Consider the following 15,660-nt stretch of genomic DNA (forward strand, 5'->3'; position numbering starts at 1 on the left):
TGGGGTTTGCTATTCAGACATAATCTATTTACACTGGTTTCCTTTGACATGAGTATTTTCTTCCAGTACTCTGCACAAAATTTCCCAACATGCCTGAGCAGGCTTGCTTCACACAATGCTAGCACAGTCAATGAAGCAAGCCAGTTCTTCGGTATTCGAAGCTGGCCCCTGAAAATATTTTGTGTTTTTGTTTGGCTAGATTAAAACCTACAGTAACAAATTGCCTAAATCACTCTAACATTGCGCATTAGAAATTAGAAATTAGAAATACACAAGAAAAGTTAAGATTCATATTTTAACTTCAAAACACAACCAGCTGGCACAATTTAATTGTTTATGTAAATTACTGTGTGTGGCCTGCACAGTTAAGTCAACAATGCCATGAGAAAGGTCTTGTGTGCAAACAGCATAAACTTTTGCACAGATAGGATTTAAGTTATTTTCGAGGATTTTGCCCAGGCCCTGAAGCAATTTAACAACTTAAACAGTGTTGTTGCTACAACTCTACAGGGTTATCGTTTGATAACTTGATATCCAAGTTATGTACGGACCACCTTTGATCTTAAAGGACCAAGTTCATGTGTGTCCTGATCCTGCCTGGAAAGGACAAAACTGATACACAAGATTGTGCTCATACTGCATCTTTGATACAATAGTAAAGATAATGACTTATCCCTTGCAGAAGAAATCCTTGTACCTGGAGGGGTTTATACTGTATATATATACACCCACTTTCAATTAACTCTTATACTTCTCTAATAAACCAATTTTGAGAAAGATATTTTGGTCTTGTGGAAATGAAATTGTAATACATTGCAATGTATAATTTTATCTGAATTTTGAAATAATTTTGAAAAAAACTTCAGGATGACATTCAGGTGATGAGGAGAACTGGGGAATTTGGTTGAACTCCATAGTGAAACATGGATCTAGTCAAACCCATCAACCCAAAACATGATACATGCTAAATGTATCCTACAGCTATATTTAATTTCCCCAGCTCCACCCTTTCCTATCACAATGTCAGGTTAGCAGATTAAGTTATTTATTAATTTTATTTATTTAATTGTTCAGTTTAATTTAGTGGTGGAGATTGTAAGTTTTCAATCCATTGTCGGTCTTTTAATCGCCGTTGAATTGAAGTAAGTGCTCATAATTTCAGATTAATTTATTTTCCAGTTTTGATACTTTTGGGAATCTTAATTTCAATCTACATTTATCAGCAGATTGAATTATATATAATATTAAGTAAAAACTTAGTTATCTAGCTAAGCTATCTAAATAGGGGGGGGGGGGGGGGGTCCAAGGGGAACTTTGGGGAACTTTGGGAAAGTCCCCCAAGATTTCTGAAGTTCCCCAAAAAAAAGTTCCCCAAAACTCCCCAAAGTTCCCCAAAATTCCCCAAAATTATTCAAAATTATTTAAAATTATTCAAAATTATTCAAAATTTCTCTAATATACATTAATACCCATTAATGTTAACATGTATGTTATTATAAGGTATAATCTTAACTTACTTGTTGATACTTGCAGCATGATAATTTGTTTGGCATTATAATTTTTTTGGGGAACTTTGGGGAACTTTGGGGAATTTTGGGGAACTTTCTGAAGTTCCCCAAAAAAAAGTTCCCCAAAATTCCCCAAAATTATTTGTTTCATTGATAATTTTTTGGGGAACTTTGGGAAAGTCCCCCAGGTTTCCTGAAGTTCCCCAAAAAAAAGTTCCCCAAAACTCCCCAAAGTTCCCCTTGGACCCCCCCCCCCTAAATATTACAAGTTATATAAGTATATTATCTAAGTTATAAGTTGTAGAACAAATGAAACAAAGTTCAAATGGCAAGTTCAACTTCAAGTTTCATACTATAGCAATTAAACTACAGCAATCGTCAGGAACTTATATTAGATTTAAAAATATAAGTTATATTATTTCAGTAACATCAGAAGCAGAACCAAGCCCCATGCTGTTGTAGCGCCCCAGCACAGCACTTTACCCAGCCTGAACGAGTCCTCCACTGCACAGGATGGAGATTACAAGGTTATTAATTTTATCTCTTTTCTTCATTTTATTAATTTTATTAATACAGGTACATTCTTTTGCAGAACAAGTTGCACCTTTTTAGCTTTTGTGAATTAATTCTAGAGTTTATTTATTGACACTTGAGTTGGAAAACTTTATACAATATGCCTGCTATATGGATCATGTCTGTAATTACTAACTTAGTCACAATTATTATCTTAACCATGAAATAGTTGTGTAACTATACTTAATTGAACTGTACACAATGTATTCGAATATTAATTTATAATGCAATGTCCAATTAAAATAGTTTTTCTAAAAAATATTTTATATTCGACAATTGAATCATGTGCTAAATGTGAGCTCATCCAAGTCTCAATTCATAAAGCGTAATTAATACACACTGTTCTGTAGATCACGTTATATTTCACTGTCAACACGAGTCACACGGATGGCGTGATCTTGTAGTACATATTGTATATTGTATATTGATGTAGTTTTCTAGGAGACTGTGGCCGGTGGTTTTCTTTGAAATCAATCGGACAAAACGCGTCGAGATTTCTCGAGAAAACTATGTCAGTAGGTAGTGTTAGATAATATTACAATAATAGTTGGATTGTTGAGGTATTTGGTCAATGTTATGTTATTGCAATACAAAAGCACTATGAAAACACATTCCTGCAATCGCTGATTATGAACAACTCTAACAGACGAGAGATCATATCTATCTATACAAAAAATATTGATGTTAATAATTTGATAATTTGATAAAACATTAATATTCATCACTTAACTATGACTCCAGAGTTCATTATCTGATCATATACCACTTTGTGTGTATTATATATGGGGTTTATGAATTATGATCCAACATCTGTGTTAAATTGTGTGGTAATTTAGGTACCCGATTTTGTGGTTGATTGAAGTTAACGAATAAACCGGTTAACTATGTCCAAGTTAATAGCCTATAAATACACCAGTCAGGTTATCAGGCAGTTGTTACTTACAAAGAATTTAAACTTGATATTATCCTTATTACAGTTTTTATAACTTTGGGAACGTTTCCGCCACAGTCACGCTTAGATGACTAAACCTTATGACTGTCTATATTAGGAGATAACTTTAACTTTAACTGTAATTTAAACAGTCGCAATATGTTACTCACTGGTAAAAGTAATTATAACACAGTTTATTGTCAGGTTAAACCGAATGAGATACTGCAAAGCTCCAATGCTGTGTACGAAGTGTTGGAGTTTATTGGTAGAGGAACGTTCGGTCAGGTCAGTCAAAATCTATTTAAAATAAGCAGCGTCAGTTTTCTGGGCCAGTTTTCTTACACCTAATTATTTTAATGCCCGTAATGGGATGCCTCACAGTTTCACTAAGTTACTGTTAAATTAACTTACTATTAAAATAAGTTACTTCCACCCAACAACCAAACATACGGTATGTTAAAGGGGGATGAGGGGGGGGGGGGGGGGGGAGGGGGGTGGAAGTAAGGTTTGTTACATACCTCATCTTAATCCTCGTCTCAACTTACACATGTAAGCTTTATAAATTTCCAGTCACGTCCGACGTCAGCCCCAAGTACCAGGTTTCATCTCGAGTAATAAACCTTGAATAATCTAATTTATAGCTGATAACTATAAAGCTAATGTTGATTTAATGTTCCTCAGGTGGTAAAGTGCCTGCGGAAAGACAGCAATGAGCTGGTTGCTGTCAAAATTCTCAAGAATCATCCACATTATGCTCGTCAGGGCCAAGTCGAGGTAATTATTGTTTTCAGTCAATTAATTAGTCAATTAATTAGCCAATTAATTAGTCAATTAATTAGCCAATTAATTAGCCAATTAATTAGCCAATTTGAAATCAATGGAAGGTTATTGTTCCTGGAATGTTTAGGTTGGTGAAGGATCTTAAATGTTTAAACTACGAATTTCAGTTCAGGAAATTGAATGCGAGGTGTATAAAATTAGATTTCGGTGTTTCCGGCTTTATAATATATTCATTATTCATTCTTGGCACAATCCAAGAAGCCCGACACATCTCGGTCCAATTCCCGGTCCAATTCACCGACAAAATAATGGCGGGAACCCTCCCTTACCACAAACTTAACCCTAAACTTAACCTTGGCTTGAAATTAATGCTGAACTTAACTCTAAATCCACCGTAATATGTTTCTATTAAAATCCTCGAAGCTGTGTCGGGCTTTTAGTTCTTGGATAATGGTACATTCTCAATATATTTGATTCGTGTCCAAATTTAGACATGATTTTTCAAGTCCAGCTGACAAATCAACTTCGGGAAATTGATAAACCATGAGCGTAAAGTACTTTACTTATGTTCCCTAATAAGGCTCTATCCGTTTATAACTAGACTGTTCTGCTACAGGAGCCTAATTAATGTAAGGTGTTACACAGCATGTAACGTGTTACACAGCACATGTAAGGTGTTACACAGCATGTAAGGTGTTACACAGCACATGTAACGTGTTACACAGCACATGTAACGTGTTACACAGCATGTAAGGTGTTACACAGCATGTGAGGTGTTACACAGCATGTGAGGTGTTGCACAGCACATGTAACGTGTTACACAGCACACGATAGGCGTTACACAGCATGTGAGGTGTTACACAGCATATGTAACGTGTTACACAGCTTATGTAACGTGTTACACAGCATGCAACGTGTTACACAGCACATGTAAGGTGTTACACAGCATGTAAGGTGTTACACAGCATGTAACGTGTTACACAGCACATGTAAGGTGTTACATAGCACATGTAAGGTGTTACACAGCATGTAACGTGTTACACAGCATGTAACGTGTTACACAGCATGTAACGTGTTACACAGCATGTAACGTGTTACACAGCATGTAACGTGTTACACAGCACATGTAACGTGTTACACAGCATGTAACGTGTTACACAGCATGTAACGTGTTACACAGCATGTGAGGTGTTACATGTGCTGTGTAACACGCTCAATTAACTTCCCAAAGCTCTACATTCATGTGCATGCTTGTTTAAAATGGCTAACCTTACATGTTACGTTTAACACGCCTTATATCGGTTTTCTACCAACTTTTTTGTCTCCGTTATTTTATACAACTCAGTTGATCTTGAGTTTCCGGAACATTTCTGAAATAAGATAACAAAACACTTTGTAATTTGTATAAAATGTCAAATTCTGACTAGTGAAGCAGCACGTGTTAAAGGCAGTGATTTGTAACGTATAATTTTTTCGTGTAGATATTATATATAAGTCTACACTCCTGTTTTACATGATATTCTAAACTCAACCAGTTATTCAGAATCACACGAGATATGAATCAATAGAATTATGTGCATGTAATAATATATCCGTATCTGATTTTAAAGCGTCTAACGTGTAGGTAATGTTAAACAAATAGCGAGTAGACACGTACCACTCTTCCCAATATAGATATTACTTCACCTTTATTACCTGAACTGTAGAGTGATTAATCGTGTTATTAAGTTAACGTTGTAATTATGTAATTATGTAATTATGTCAGTGGTCATTACGCAATTAACGTTATTAAATAACTTCAGATTCAGATTCTCACCCACCTGAGCAGCGAATCGTCGGACAAGCACAATTTTGTGAAAGCGCTGGAATGTTTTAAACACCATAACCACACGTGCCTTGTGTTTGAGATTCTGGAGAAGAACCTGTTTGATTACCTCAAGATGAACGAGTTCTCGCCCATGCCCCTTAACCATATCAGACCCATTTTACAGCAGGTAAGAGTAACAACATTAACAAAAACATTAACAACATTAGTAACAACATTAGTAACAACATTGATTGTGGTTTATCATAGGTTTACATATCATTGCGTTCTTATTAGGATCCGGCTAAGTGTTGTTTGGTTTGATTCTAATAAAGTTTTCCTCACTTTAACTTATCTAATAATTCGTATGCTATGAAAAAAAGCTTAAAATGGCAAATTGTGCATCTAAATGTTGCCCTAAGCTGGCTGCTGTCCTTACTTTAACTTCTTTGATATTTTGCTTGTAACTAAATCACGAGCACTGCAATCTTCATCATCACGTTACTTTAACAAAACTCTATTTAAATACAATTAATACATGCTTGAAATATTCAACATAATTACATATTTCACATAATTAGACCACGTGATAATCACGTGATAACCTCCCAGGTGTTGACTGCCCTGATAAAACTGGCTGAACTCGACGTTATCCACGCTGATATAAAACCTGAGAACATAATGTTGGTGAACGCTAACTTGGAGCCCTTTAGAGTAAAGTTGATTGACTTTGGGAGTGCTACTTATACTAGCAGGGCCCTGGATAATACGTACCTTCAGAGCAGATACTACAGGTAATTGAATATTTAGTTACATATCTTAATATCTATAATTTAACTATAATTAATTGAATATTTAGTTACATATCTTAATTTCTATAATTAAACTATAATTAATTGAATATTTGGTTACATATCTTAATATCTATAATTAAACTATAATTAATTGAATATTTGGTTACATATCTTAATATCTATAATTAAACTATAATTAATTGAATATTTGGTTACATATCTTAATATCTATAATTAAACTATAATTAATTTAATATTTGATCGATTGATGACTCTATTACAGATATGAATGCGATGATTTTTAATTTGTGATCGAACAGCAACTTTCGTACTTAAAACAGCTTAATCAAAGTCCAATTAAACAAAACGATCTGGAATCTCGTTCCTAGCTTTAAATTTTATTGTTACTTTTATTGTAACCTCATCAAACTTTACTGTTTGTTGAACAATTAAGGCCGCAGCCGTAGCAATAATTTTGGATTCAATTATTGCAAACTAAGGTTTATTTCATCTCGTTTTTTAAGCTTGTAAATCCGAGTACCTTTTATAATAGAGTTTAGTCCATAAAGTGTTACCATAAAAAAGTACCAGAATTTTATCTTGTTTGGCTTGCACTAACCCTCTCTTGCCACACATGCAATGATAATATCATGATGAATTTTTTAATTGTTTCGCACAACATCTTTTATTTATGTAGGTCACTTGCACGAAATAAGATGCATATAGTCACACTTTGTGATATATTATAATTCGAAAAAATGCATGTTATTTTTTGTAAAAAATGTTGAAACGATCATGCATTGTTGATGATCTTCTTGTCAATGATTTTCATGTAATTGATGTCAATAGGTTATAAACAACAGAAATTCAATTTTGTAGCTTTTATTGGATCAGCAAATCGTTGGAACAATAAACATTCACCGCCACGCTGAATTGATTGCTTCTACAATTAGATCTTATATTTACTCTATTCGTGCTATTTAAAATGTTATGAATATGTATCGATGAAGTGCTCTATAAAATTTAACTAAAATACATTTGTTTATTAATTTATGAACATAATATAAGGAGGCAATCATTGTTCTTAAATCTAAAACCCTCATACTTCTAGCAACAGTCGTCCCACTCGTTAACAATTATCTTTTATAATTACACTGTTAATTACACTGTTAATTACACTGTTAATTACACTGTTAATTACACTGTTAATTACACTGTTAATTACACTGTTAATTACACTGTTAATTACACTGTTAATTACACTGTTAATTACACTGTTAATTACACTGTTAATTACACTGTTAATTACACTGTTAATTACACTGTTAATTACACTGTTAATTACACTGTTTTAATGACGTCTCATTTCAGAGCACCTGAGGTCATCCTAGGAGTTCCCTTCTCCGAGAAGATTGATATCTGGTCGTTGGGATGTGTTATAGCTGAACTGTTTCTTGGTTGCCCTATTTATCCTGGTGGCTGTGAATTCGATCAGGTGTGTAGAAACTTGTCAGCTGAAAAGTGGACTTTTGACGAAGACCCCCCCCCCCCCCCCCCCCCCCGGCCCCGTTAAATTATAATTTAAAGAGAAATCAAATAATAACGTTCACGGAATAATGGGCAAACTTTGATTAAGGATTCCGGAAGTTTGCTTATTATTCCGTTTGTGATCGTTTAATTTAAATTGTCCGAATTCTAGTATCTATTATTATTCATTGTTTGCAAATATGTACGTGAGGATCTAACGATTCCGGAGAATTGAAATAGGTCATGAGACCTCGTACAGATGATAATTCATGGCTAAATTCATCCTACAGTTCGGTATATTATAACATATGTAATAGCGGTGAAAGGGTTGCTTTTCATTTTGCCGTATGTTCTTGGAATAACTTATTATCCCACAAATATAACAAAACATTCTTCTCAGATTCGTTTCATCACGTCCACTGAAGGTCTCCCCCCAAAAGAAATGCTGGATGTTGGTAAGAAGTCACGACAGTATTTTGTTCCCCCGAACAGTTTCTCTCCTAATTGGAGGCTAAAGAGTGATGAGGAGTATTCTCTTGAAACTGGGACCCGACCTAAAGAGTCAAGGTTTGTTATTTAGACCCTTTACTAAATGTGGTACGAAACTAAGATGCTTTCTTTAACTCCTTTATTTTCTTCATTGAACATTTTTGCCTATATTTTGTGACATGTCCTACACTTCAGGAAGTATAAATTCAAGCGGTTGCAGGATCTCATGTTATTCAACGCTACGGACGCTGTAACAGATCAGGACAAGTTTATTGAAGAACTGGACAGGTAAATACAGTGATACTTTAAAGTTAACATTATTAACTGTATATTTAGGGTTATTTTAACAAAATCTAGGAAATGGATGAGGGTATTTAGTTAATGGTAAAACTAAAATCAAGTATTAACAGGATTTATTAATCCGGTTTAATTCGGACAATGTCGTACCGGAAATTTAATGTATGGAAAGTTTGTTGGATGAAATTTGAGTGTTTTAGTGCAGCTGCACTGAAACAAAAGTTCAGCAATGCAAGTTATATGTGTAAGGATAACTTGCACATATAACTTGCATTGCTGAACTTTTGGTTTTGACTTAACCATGTTGGGGCCTAATTAAGTGGCCATGTAGATTATAAAGTACGTAAGAGAGAGTCAGGACCTAACTTATCATCGGACTTTTGGTTAAATTACTCTGGAGTTCATAAATTCAAATTCTAGTTCAAAGTAATTGTGTATCTTTGTCGATGGTCAAGTTCAATTTTGACCTGCATCTATTTAAATTCCTTCGATAACAATTATGATTATCCTAATCAAAATGATTATCCTAATCAAAATGATTATCCTTATCAAAATGATTATCCTAATTAAAATGATTATCCTAATTAAAATGATTACCCTAATTACTTGTCCAGGTATCAGTTTGTGGAGCTGTTACGACAGATGCTGTGTCTAGACCCCAATCTCCGATGTGCCCCCAACTGGTGTAAAACCCACGAGTTTGTGACAATGAACCACCTGCAAGATTACGTGCAATGTAAACGAGTCCGTCAGGGAATCGAGGTTTGTCTTTCTCTTTTTGTTTCTGATTTTGTGGAATTTGTAGTTGATTTCTCTGTGTTCACTGTGTAATTACTTTATACCCACACTGCTTTCTACTTAAATTAATTCTTACTTCTTTTGTACACACTTTTTACTTAATGTTGCTTTGTACTCGTACTTAGTACTTACATAATACATAACATACTTTGTTTTTTTTCTCTTTGTAAATGTTTTGTGATCAAACGTTAGGTGTCAGCCTGTACGGATGTATGTCTGTCGCTCAATATGTACTCATTTCCCTTATCATATGATATAATATGACTTCTCCAATGTCACGCTGTCGCTTCTGCAGAACCATCTCAAGGAAGAGCATTTCCGGGTATTTTATTAACGCGATCCTGTTCAGGTCATGCAACGAGCCTGCCGCCGGGAGAAACCAGTCAATAGAATGCTGCTAGCCCAGCAGCAGCAGATCAAGTACTTGCAGGTATTTGTACAGCATTCCTGGGTTATTTGGGTTATTTCTGATCTTGATGTAATGTCAAATGTGTTGTTACTTTATACTGAGTTTTGTGCGATTTCTTTCTACTACGTTTTGTTGTGTAACCTGAAGAGACGGTATGTTGACCCTGTTAATATTACTAGGCATTGAATCAGCAAGTTCAGCAACGAGAGCACATTCACCAACAATTAAAGGTATGTAAATAATTTCCGGCCCCTTGCCTTGCCGTTATTGTATTCTCAACATTTAAACGTTCTACAGAATTCGGGTGAGGTTGCAGAATAAATACAGTGTGTTTCTGTTGTTAACTGCTGTTCTCTTCAGAAATTGTGGCGTAATTCGTAGAAAAATGGCTGGTTTGTGTAACGGAACCGTCAAAATATCACATACCATTAAATCTGTTAAATATTGTGAACATGTGATCTCAGATTGACGTCAATAAATTTGGGCGCGAAACGGACCGCGCCGTAACGCGCATTTGGATTGTCAATCTCGTGGGACACATCCGCACAGTTGCTAAAGTACTAGCAAACTTTCAGGCGTTTATAATGCTAAATGTACTTTTTCACCATTGTGTAGGAAGCGCGGCTCAAGTGCGCGCCAGACATGCGTGTTTTATGACAACACTATAAATAGTTGTAGAAACTCGTAACCCTTATTGTTATTATTACAGGCTCAACAGCAACACGATTTAAATTGGAGTTTACACAGTGGTCCGTCAACTAGTCTACAGTACTTCATCAGTGACAAGTGAGTCGGCATTTCCTACTCACACACATGAGTGTTCTTTATATCAACGTTAGCTGCACTGGTGTAATCGTCTGTTAAAGTAAACAATTAGTCACGCAGAAGTGCAGATTGCGTGTTGATTATCTTGTGATTTGAGAATTATATCTACTTCTTAGAAACCTCCTTTACACTCTTCAAAGTCGGGCGCTGAAAAGAAGGTTTTCAACATTATTAAATATAAAGCACATGTTACATACCATTAATACCCACATGTCAATATCAACACAATCCTCACAGCTTGCAAACTCTGTCTGATCGGCAGCCGGGGATATACCCCACACCGGACTGGAGTCCTGCCTCAGCTGACTGGCAACAACCTGAATATGGAACTAAATCTCATCCTATCGTCATACCTGGTAGCTTGTTGATTTTTCTCTTCAGATAAAAATACAACTTTATGAGTCAATTTGAGCTGACAGACCTATAATTGGTTCTCTCAGTGTTAGGAAAGTGCGAGAACTGTATAGGAATTGTTCCTATTGAAACTGTACATTTTAAAGCATACTAACGCTGAAAACCCCAAGATTCGCCGATCACAAGACCAGTAGCAAGCGAGCACCTGCTTCAAGAGCACCTGTACAAAGCGCAGCTGTTGCGCAATGCGCTGAAACAAAGCACTCAGCACTCCGCACCTTCCCTCGACCTGAGCTCCCACTTCATGAACCCGGTGATGAACCCTGTCTCCCTGCCTAACACCCTTACTCTCACTGGTCTTACCAATGTGCTTACCAACAGATACTTGTAGCTACCCGTGCAAAAGAAGCACGTGCTAAAAACCGTGCGCATTGCATCATGCAATTGTCAGGGACCGTCTTGCCTCTTGGTCATGGTTATGTTGCAAAGTTTAGGAAACTTTCAATACATAGATAATGTGATCTGGTTTTGTAGTAGTAGCGATGTTGTCATTATTTCAGAAATAATAGAACATGTAATCCTCGATGGCACTTGTAGACTCAGGCCGGATCAATCTTAGAAACTTGTAATTGTTGCTTTTTCAGGGAACCAGGGATTTTGTTGGGATAATATATGATATGGTGTATAGAGCAACTTATAGATAGTTTTCAGTTGCTATAGCAACCAAAAAGAGAGTGTTTTAGTTGCTATAGAATGCGATTAAATGATTTGGAAATGCTGCTATCCATTTTGAGGACAATTAGTTGCTATCTTAAAACTATTTTCACTGTTTAGCCTAAGTTTTCGAAATGGATTGCATCACTCTTAATTTATATTGTAAACTTTATAATATGTGAAAACATGTGCATGCTTTAAAGTGATATTGTAATATTGTGGCATTAATCTTAGTACAACACGGATATGTAACAAACTTAAACCTACGCGCGTTATACTATTATACGCATTTAAGGTTTTTGATCTCAAAGCTAGAGGTTCGAGGACGATGAACTTTTATCGATTTAGAACACTATTTTCTACCACATTTTATATTTTTATCGGCAGGAAATCTTAAATGTTATAGCGAAGATTCATTTCAATTAAGATCCCACTGTTAAATTGGAATTTTTCAAAGTAGCGGAAAGAATATCGTTATAATTATTTCACCGCAATACCCGAGATGGCATTGTAGAATGTGCCGTACTGAAGGCATCAAGTAAAACTTGTTCTCAAGATCGTTCTGCAGTGATCTAGTATTACCACGTGCTCAAGATTTGAATCTCTACACTTAAATACCCGTGTTTAAAGTTCTGTTGTTAAAAAGGCATTGATTATATGGAACCATTGCTTTTGATATGCCACAAGTGCCAGATTCAACTGTATAAGTCATGTTAAAATCATGGCTGAATGGGTCCAAAACTTAGATTTGTTATTCTCAATTTGATGTGTTATATTTGTCGGTGCATGGAAGAGCATGTTATTATTATATTAATGAGAAAGGGAGCTATCGGCTATTACCATGTTCAATTCTACATGGTATACATTCAACATTTTACCAAATGTATAATATAACATTCCACCGATAGTACATTAAAAGACGGATCCACATTTTGTATGTAAGAAAGTGAGTCCCGTACTTGGTAACGTGTGAGGGGGCCTTGCCAGTTTGGCACGTGGCACCACCTACCTTTTCTGATTGGTTGCTCGCACTTTGGCGAGAGCTGATTCACAACAGACTGACATTGCCTCCCCACACACAGTTACTATAAGCCCATTTAAGAGATGTAAGCTTTTAAAACTGTATGTTACATCCTGTAAACATCCTAATCTGCAGATACTTTTCTAAATACCAGCTCTGTTTATAATCTATATTTATTGTATCGCCAGATTTTGCGAATTATGGCTAAAGCTGTCGTTACTTTTGAAATATCTCCCACATTCAATATAAAGGTGGTGTGATCAATACATTTTTTTCGACAAATTCACGAAACCCCCACCAGCTCAAGTTCCTATCACAATTATTTAGCGAACATGCTCACAGATATTACCCAAGCTGTGTGCGGAATACGCAGCCCCTTATGTCACTGATGTTTAACGTTTGTGTCTGAATTATATTAAAATGATATTGAAGTGCAATGTCACGAATATGTATCTTTGTAGGTTGATTGAAAGGTTGGTTAGAAAGACGGTTTAACCATAATCGGTCAATATAAGATTCTGTCTCTATTATTATTGCTTAAAAAGCAAATCTTCAGAGTTAAATGAGAATTCTAAGCTTATAATAATTGACCAAGACATGGTATCGTTTTGTAAACTAACTTTTTAACCAACCTTTCGACTAATCAATAAAGGAACACATACGTAATAATATGATAAGTGTAGTAAAGATTAAAGAATGTTGAAATATATACAAGTGGGATCGGATGGATATTCAGGGTAGAAACCAACGGAACACAATAAAAACAAACTTGAACACAGTATTTAACTTATTTAAATTTTTTAAATTTCCGTTGATTTCCACTCAAATCTCATCCTATTATATTATTAAAACTTATTCTGCTTCCAAGCCACCACTATTATGAAGGTATGTACGATATGTATTCGCTTGGTTATTACCAATATATTTTGATATTGCAAAGTGATAACCGGGCCTTGTATTGAGAGAACTAGAGAGAGAGAACTAAAGGAGAACGTCCGGGATGAATGTCCGGGTCTTGAGGTCGGTATTACGTCAGGTAGTAGATTCTTCACATATTTATTAGATAAAATACGAACCGAATTAATTTCTTCAGTGCATTTTACATGAGAGGCTTTGTGTTTTATTTTTTTAGTATAATGACATTTAATTGACAACAATGAATAATACGATGTTAACATATAAATTAGTCGGGAAGTGTGTACAAATTGCTAGAAAATGGATAATTTCAGTCAACCTGTCTTTATTTGCAGAGCTTGGTAGATTACATCTTCAAACTCTAATTAAAGATAGCAGAACGGGCCGAGATAATTGACTTTTCTCAATCACCAATAAAAACGTTAATTTTTTGCCAATTCTGCTGCTTGACATAATAAGATTGAACAATGTCATATTGTTCGCCAATATTATTCGCGTTTAGTAAAAATCCTAACTTTTCAAGTGTCCAATCGGCGTGCTTCACTTCCGCCCACTGAGTCAATATCTGTTCCATCTCATAATCCCAGTAATAAAAACATCCTCGTTAGAAATTAATACAGTTCATCCTGGAGTATCAGATGAATCATCAGAATGATCAAACTTGAGAACCTTTCTCCTCTTCTTCTTCTTCATCTTCCCACTCCCTTTCTTCACTTCCACCTTCTGTTCCGCCGCCCCACTAAACGCCGGATTACAATGAATTTCAGTGTCACTGTTCGTGAACCCATCTGAATTGTGCAGACATTGTTCCGTGGCGTGGTGATCAAACCCGCACATAACACAGGTATTATCCTGTAACCTTGTCTCGTTGATATCACTGATTATTGAGTCTAGCAGACTGAGTTTGCCCATTAAAGATGTCGGTGATGGAGGAGGCAGTTTCTTGTGAAGGAATGTGGCAGGGGAGGGACAACTTTTTAAAAACAAGACTGGTTTGTGGACATTATCAAACCTCTCCTCCCTGTCCGTGTCCCCGTCAATCACGATCTCTGGATTGTCTTCCAGATCTATCTCGTGCATTGAAGCAACAGATACAGGCCTGGATTTAGATTCAAACACGTCGCTATTCAGAGCATACTTGCCGCTTTTCTTCATCTTCCTGATCACCCCAGGCTCGTAGTGATATGACTCTCGTCGGGACGAGTTTAGGTCCTCGGGATCTGAGTCATCGGGGAAGAAGTTAGATTCTTGGTCAGCAGTGAAGCAGAGAGCATCGAAACCGGGTGTTGTGGGTGTGGTGGGTTCTCCGTCAGGACCTTCTTGTGACGTTAACTTTAGTTGCTGTGACGTCATTTCACTTCAACTTCTTTCTTTGTGCATCCTTGTGACAGTATTTAAGTTTTATTCAATTTCACAAGCGGTAATTCGGAGAAAATATGCGAGACATGATAAAAACAAATCAGATTCTCAGTCATGCAAAAAGTGGTCTAATAGGATTAAATTCTGGTCGGTGGCCAATTCGTTAATTCGTAAACAAGGACACAAACACACGCGAAACTGTGGACAACACACTGTACCGAAACAACAAAATATCCTGCAAAACGACCAGCAACCCACGTAACAGCTTTTAACAAACTGCCACGCTTTTAGTCATGAGAGAAGCCCGCAAACTGTTGATGTGTAAAAATGTAGTATGTTGAAATAATGAAATATATTTCAGACGGCTCTGGTAGGAATGTTATAGATTTAACAAATGTCAGCGAGCGAGCGTGTGTGTGTGTGCACTGGATTAGCTCAAGGTTGTGTGTTAAATATCATCTTCAAAATGTGGCTACAAGTACAAGTACAAACAAACTGTGTGTTAAAATATGCATTATATTATCATAGAATAAGGACGTGACTGTTCAAATTTAAAAGCGTA

General features: G+C 35.9%; 1 protein-coding gene across 1 annotated transcript; it reads left to right on the forward strand.

Annotated features, from left to right (window-relative positions):
* The first annotated feature begins 854 nt into the window (after positions 1-854).
* On the forward strand, positions 855-13,933 carry LOC134813859 (homeodomain-interacting protein kinase 2-like). Its single transcript, XM_063821742.1, has 15 exons — positions 855-1,027; positions 1,933-2,035; positions 3,217-3,297; positions 3,694-3,786; positions 5,595-5,786; positions 6,209-6,390; positions 7,762-7,885; positions 8,318-8,484; positions 8,602-8,694; positions 9,318-9,465; positions 9,851-9,931; positions 10,090-10,140; positions 10,620-10,696; positions 10,973-11,091; positions 11,260-13,933. Exons 1-15 carry the CDS (start codon positions 969-971, stop codon positions 11,478-11,480), a joined length of 1,791 nt encoding a protein of 596 aa, XP_063677812.1. The 5' UTR covers positions 855-968; the 3' UTR covers positions 11,481-13,933.
* The last annotated feature ends 1,727 nt before the right edge of the window (positions 13,934-15,660 follow it).

The sequence above is a fragment of the Bolinopsis microptera genome, chromosome 4, assembly GCF_026151205.1.
Source record: "Bolinopsis microptera isolate Bmic1 chromosome 4, MBARI_Bmic_1.0, whole genome shotgun sequence".
Taxonomy (NCBI): domain Eukaryota; kingdom Metazoa; phylum Ctenophora; class Tentaculata; order Lobata; family Bolinopsidae; genus Bolinopsis; species Bolinopsis microptera.

Excerpts from the sequence above, each read along its gene's own strand:
- LOC134813859 (XM_063821742.1), top strand. The coding sequence starts at position 969 with ATGTATCCTACAGCTATATTTAATTTCCCCAGCTCCACCCTTTCCTAT. Across the intron at positions 9,932-10,089 it reads AGCAGATCAAGTACTTGCAG|GCATTGAATCAGCAAGTTCA; the intron begins GTATTTGTACAG and ends TAATATTACTAG. Across the intron at positions 10,697-10,972 it reads CAGTACTTCATCAGTGACAA|CTTGCAAACTCTGTCTGATC; the intron begins GTGAGTCGGCAT and ends CAATCCTCACAG.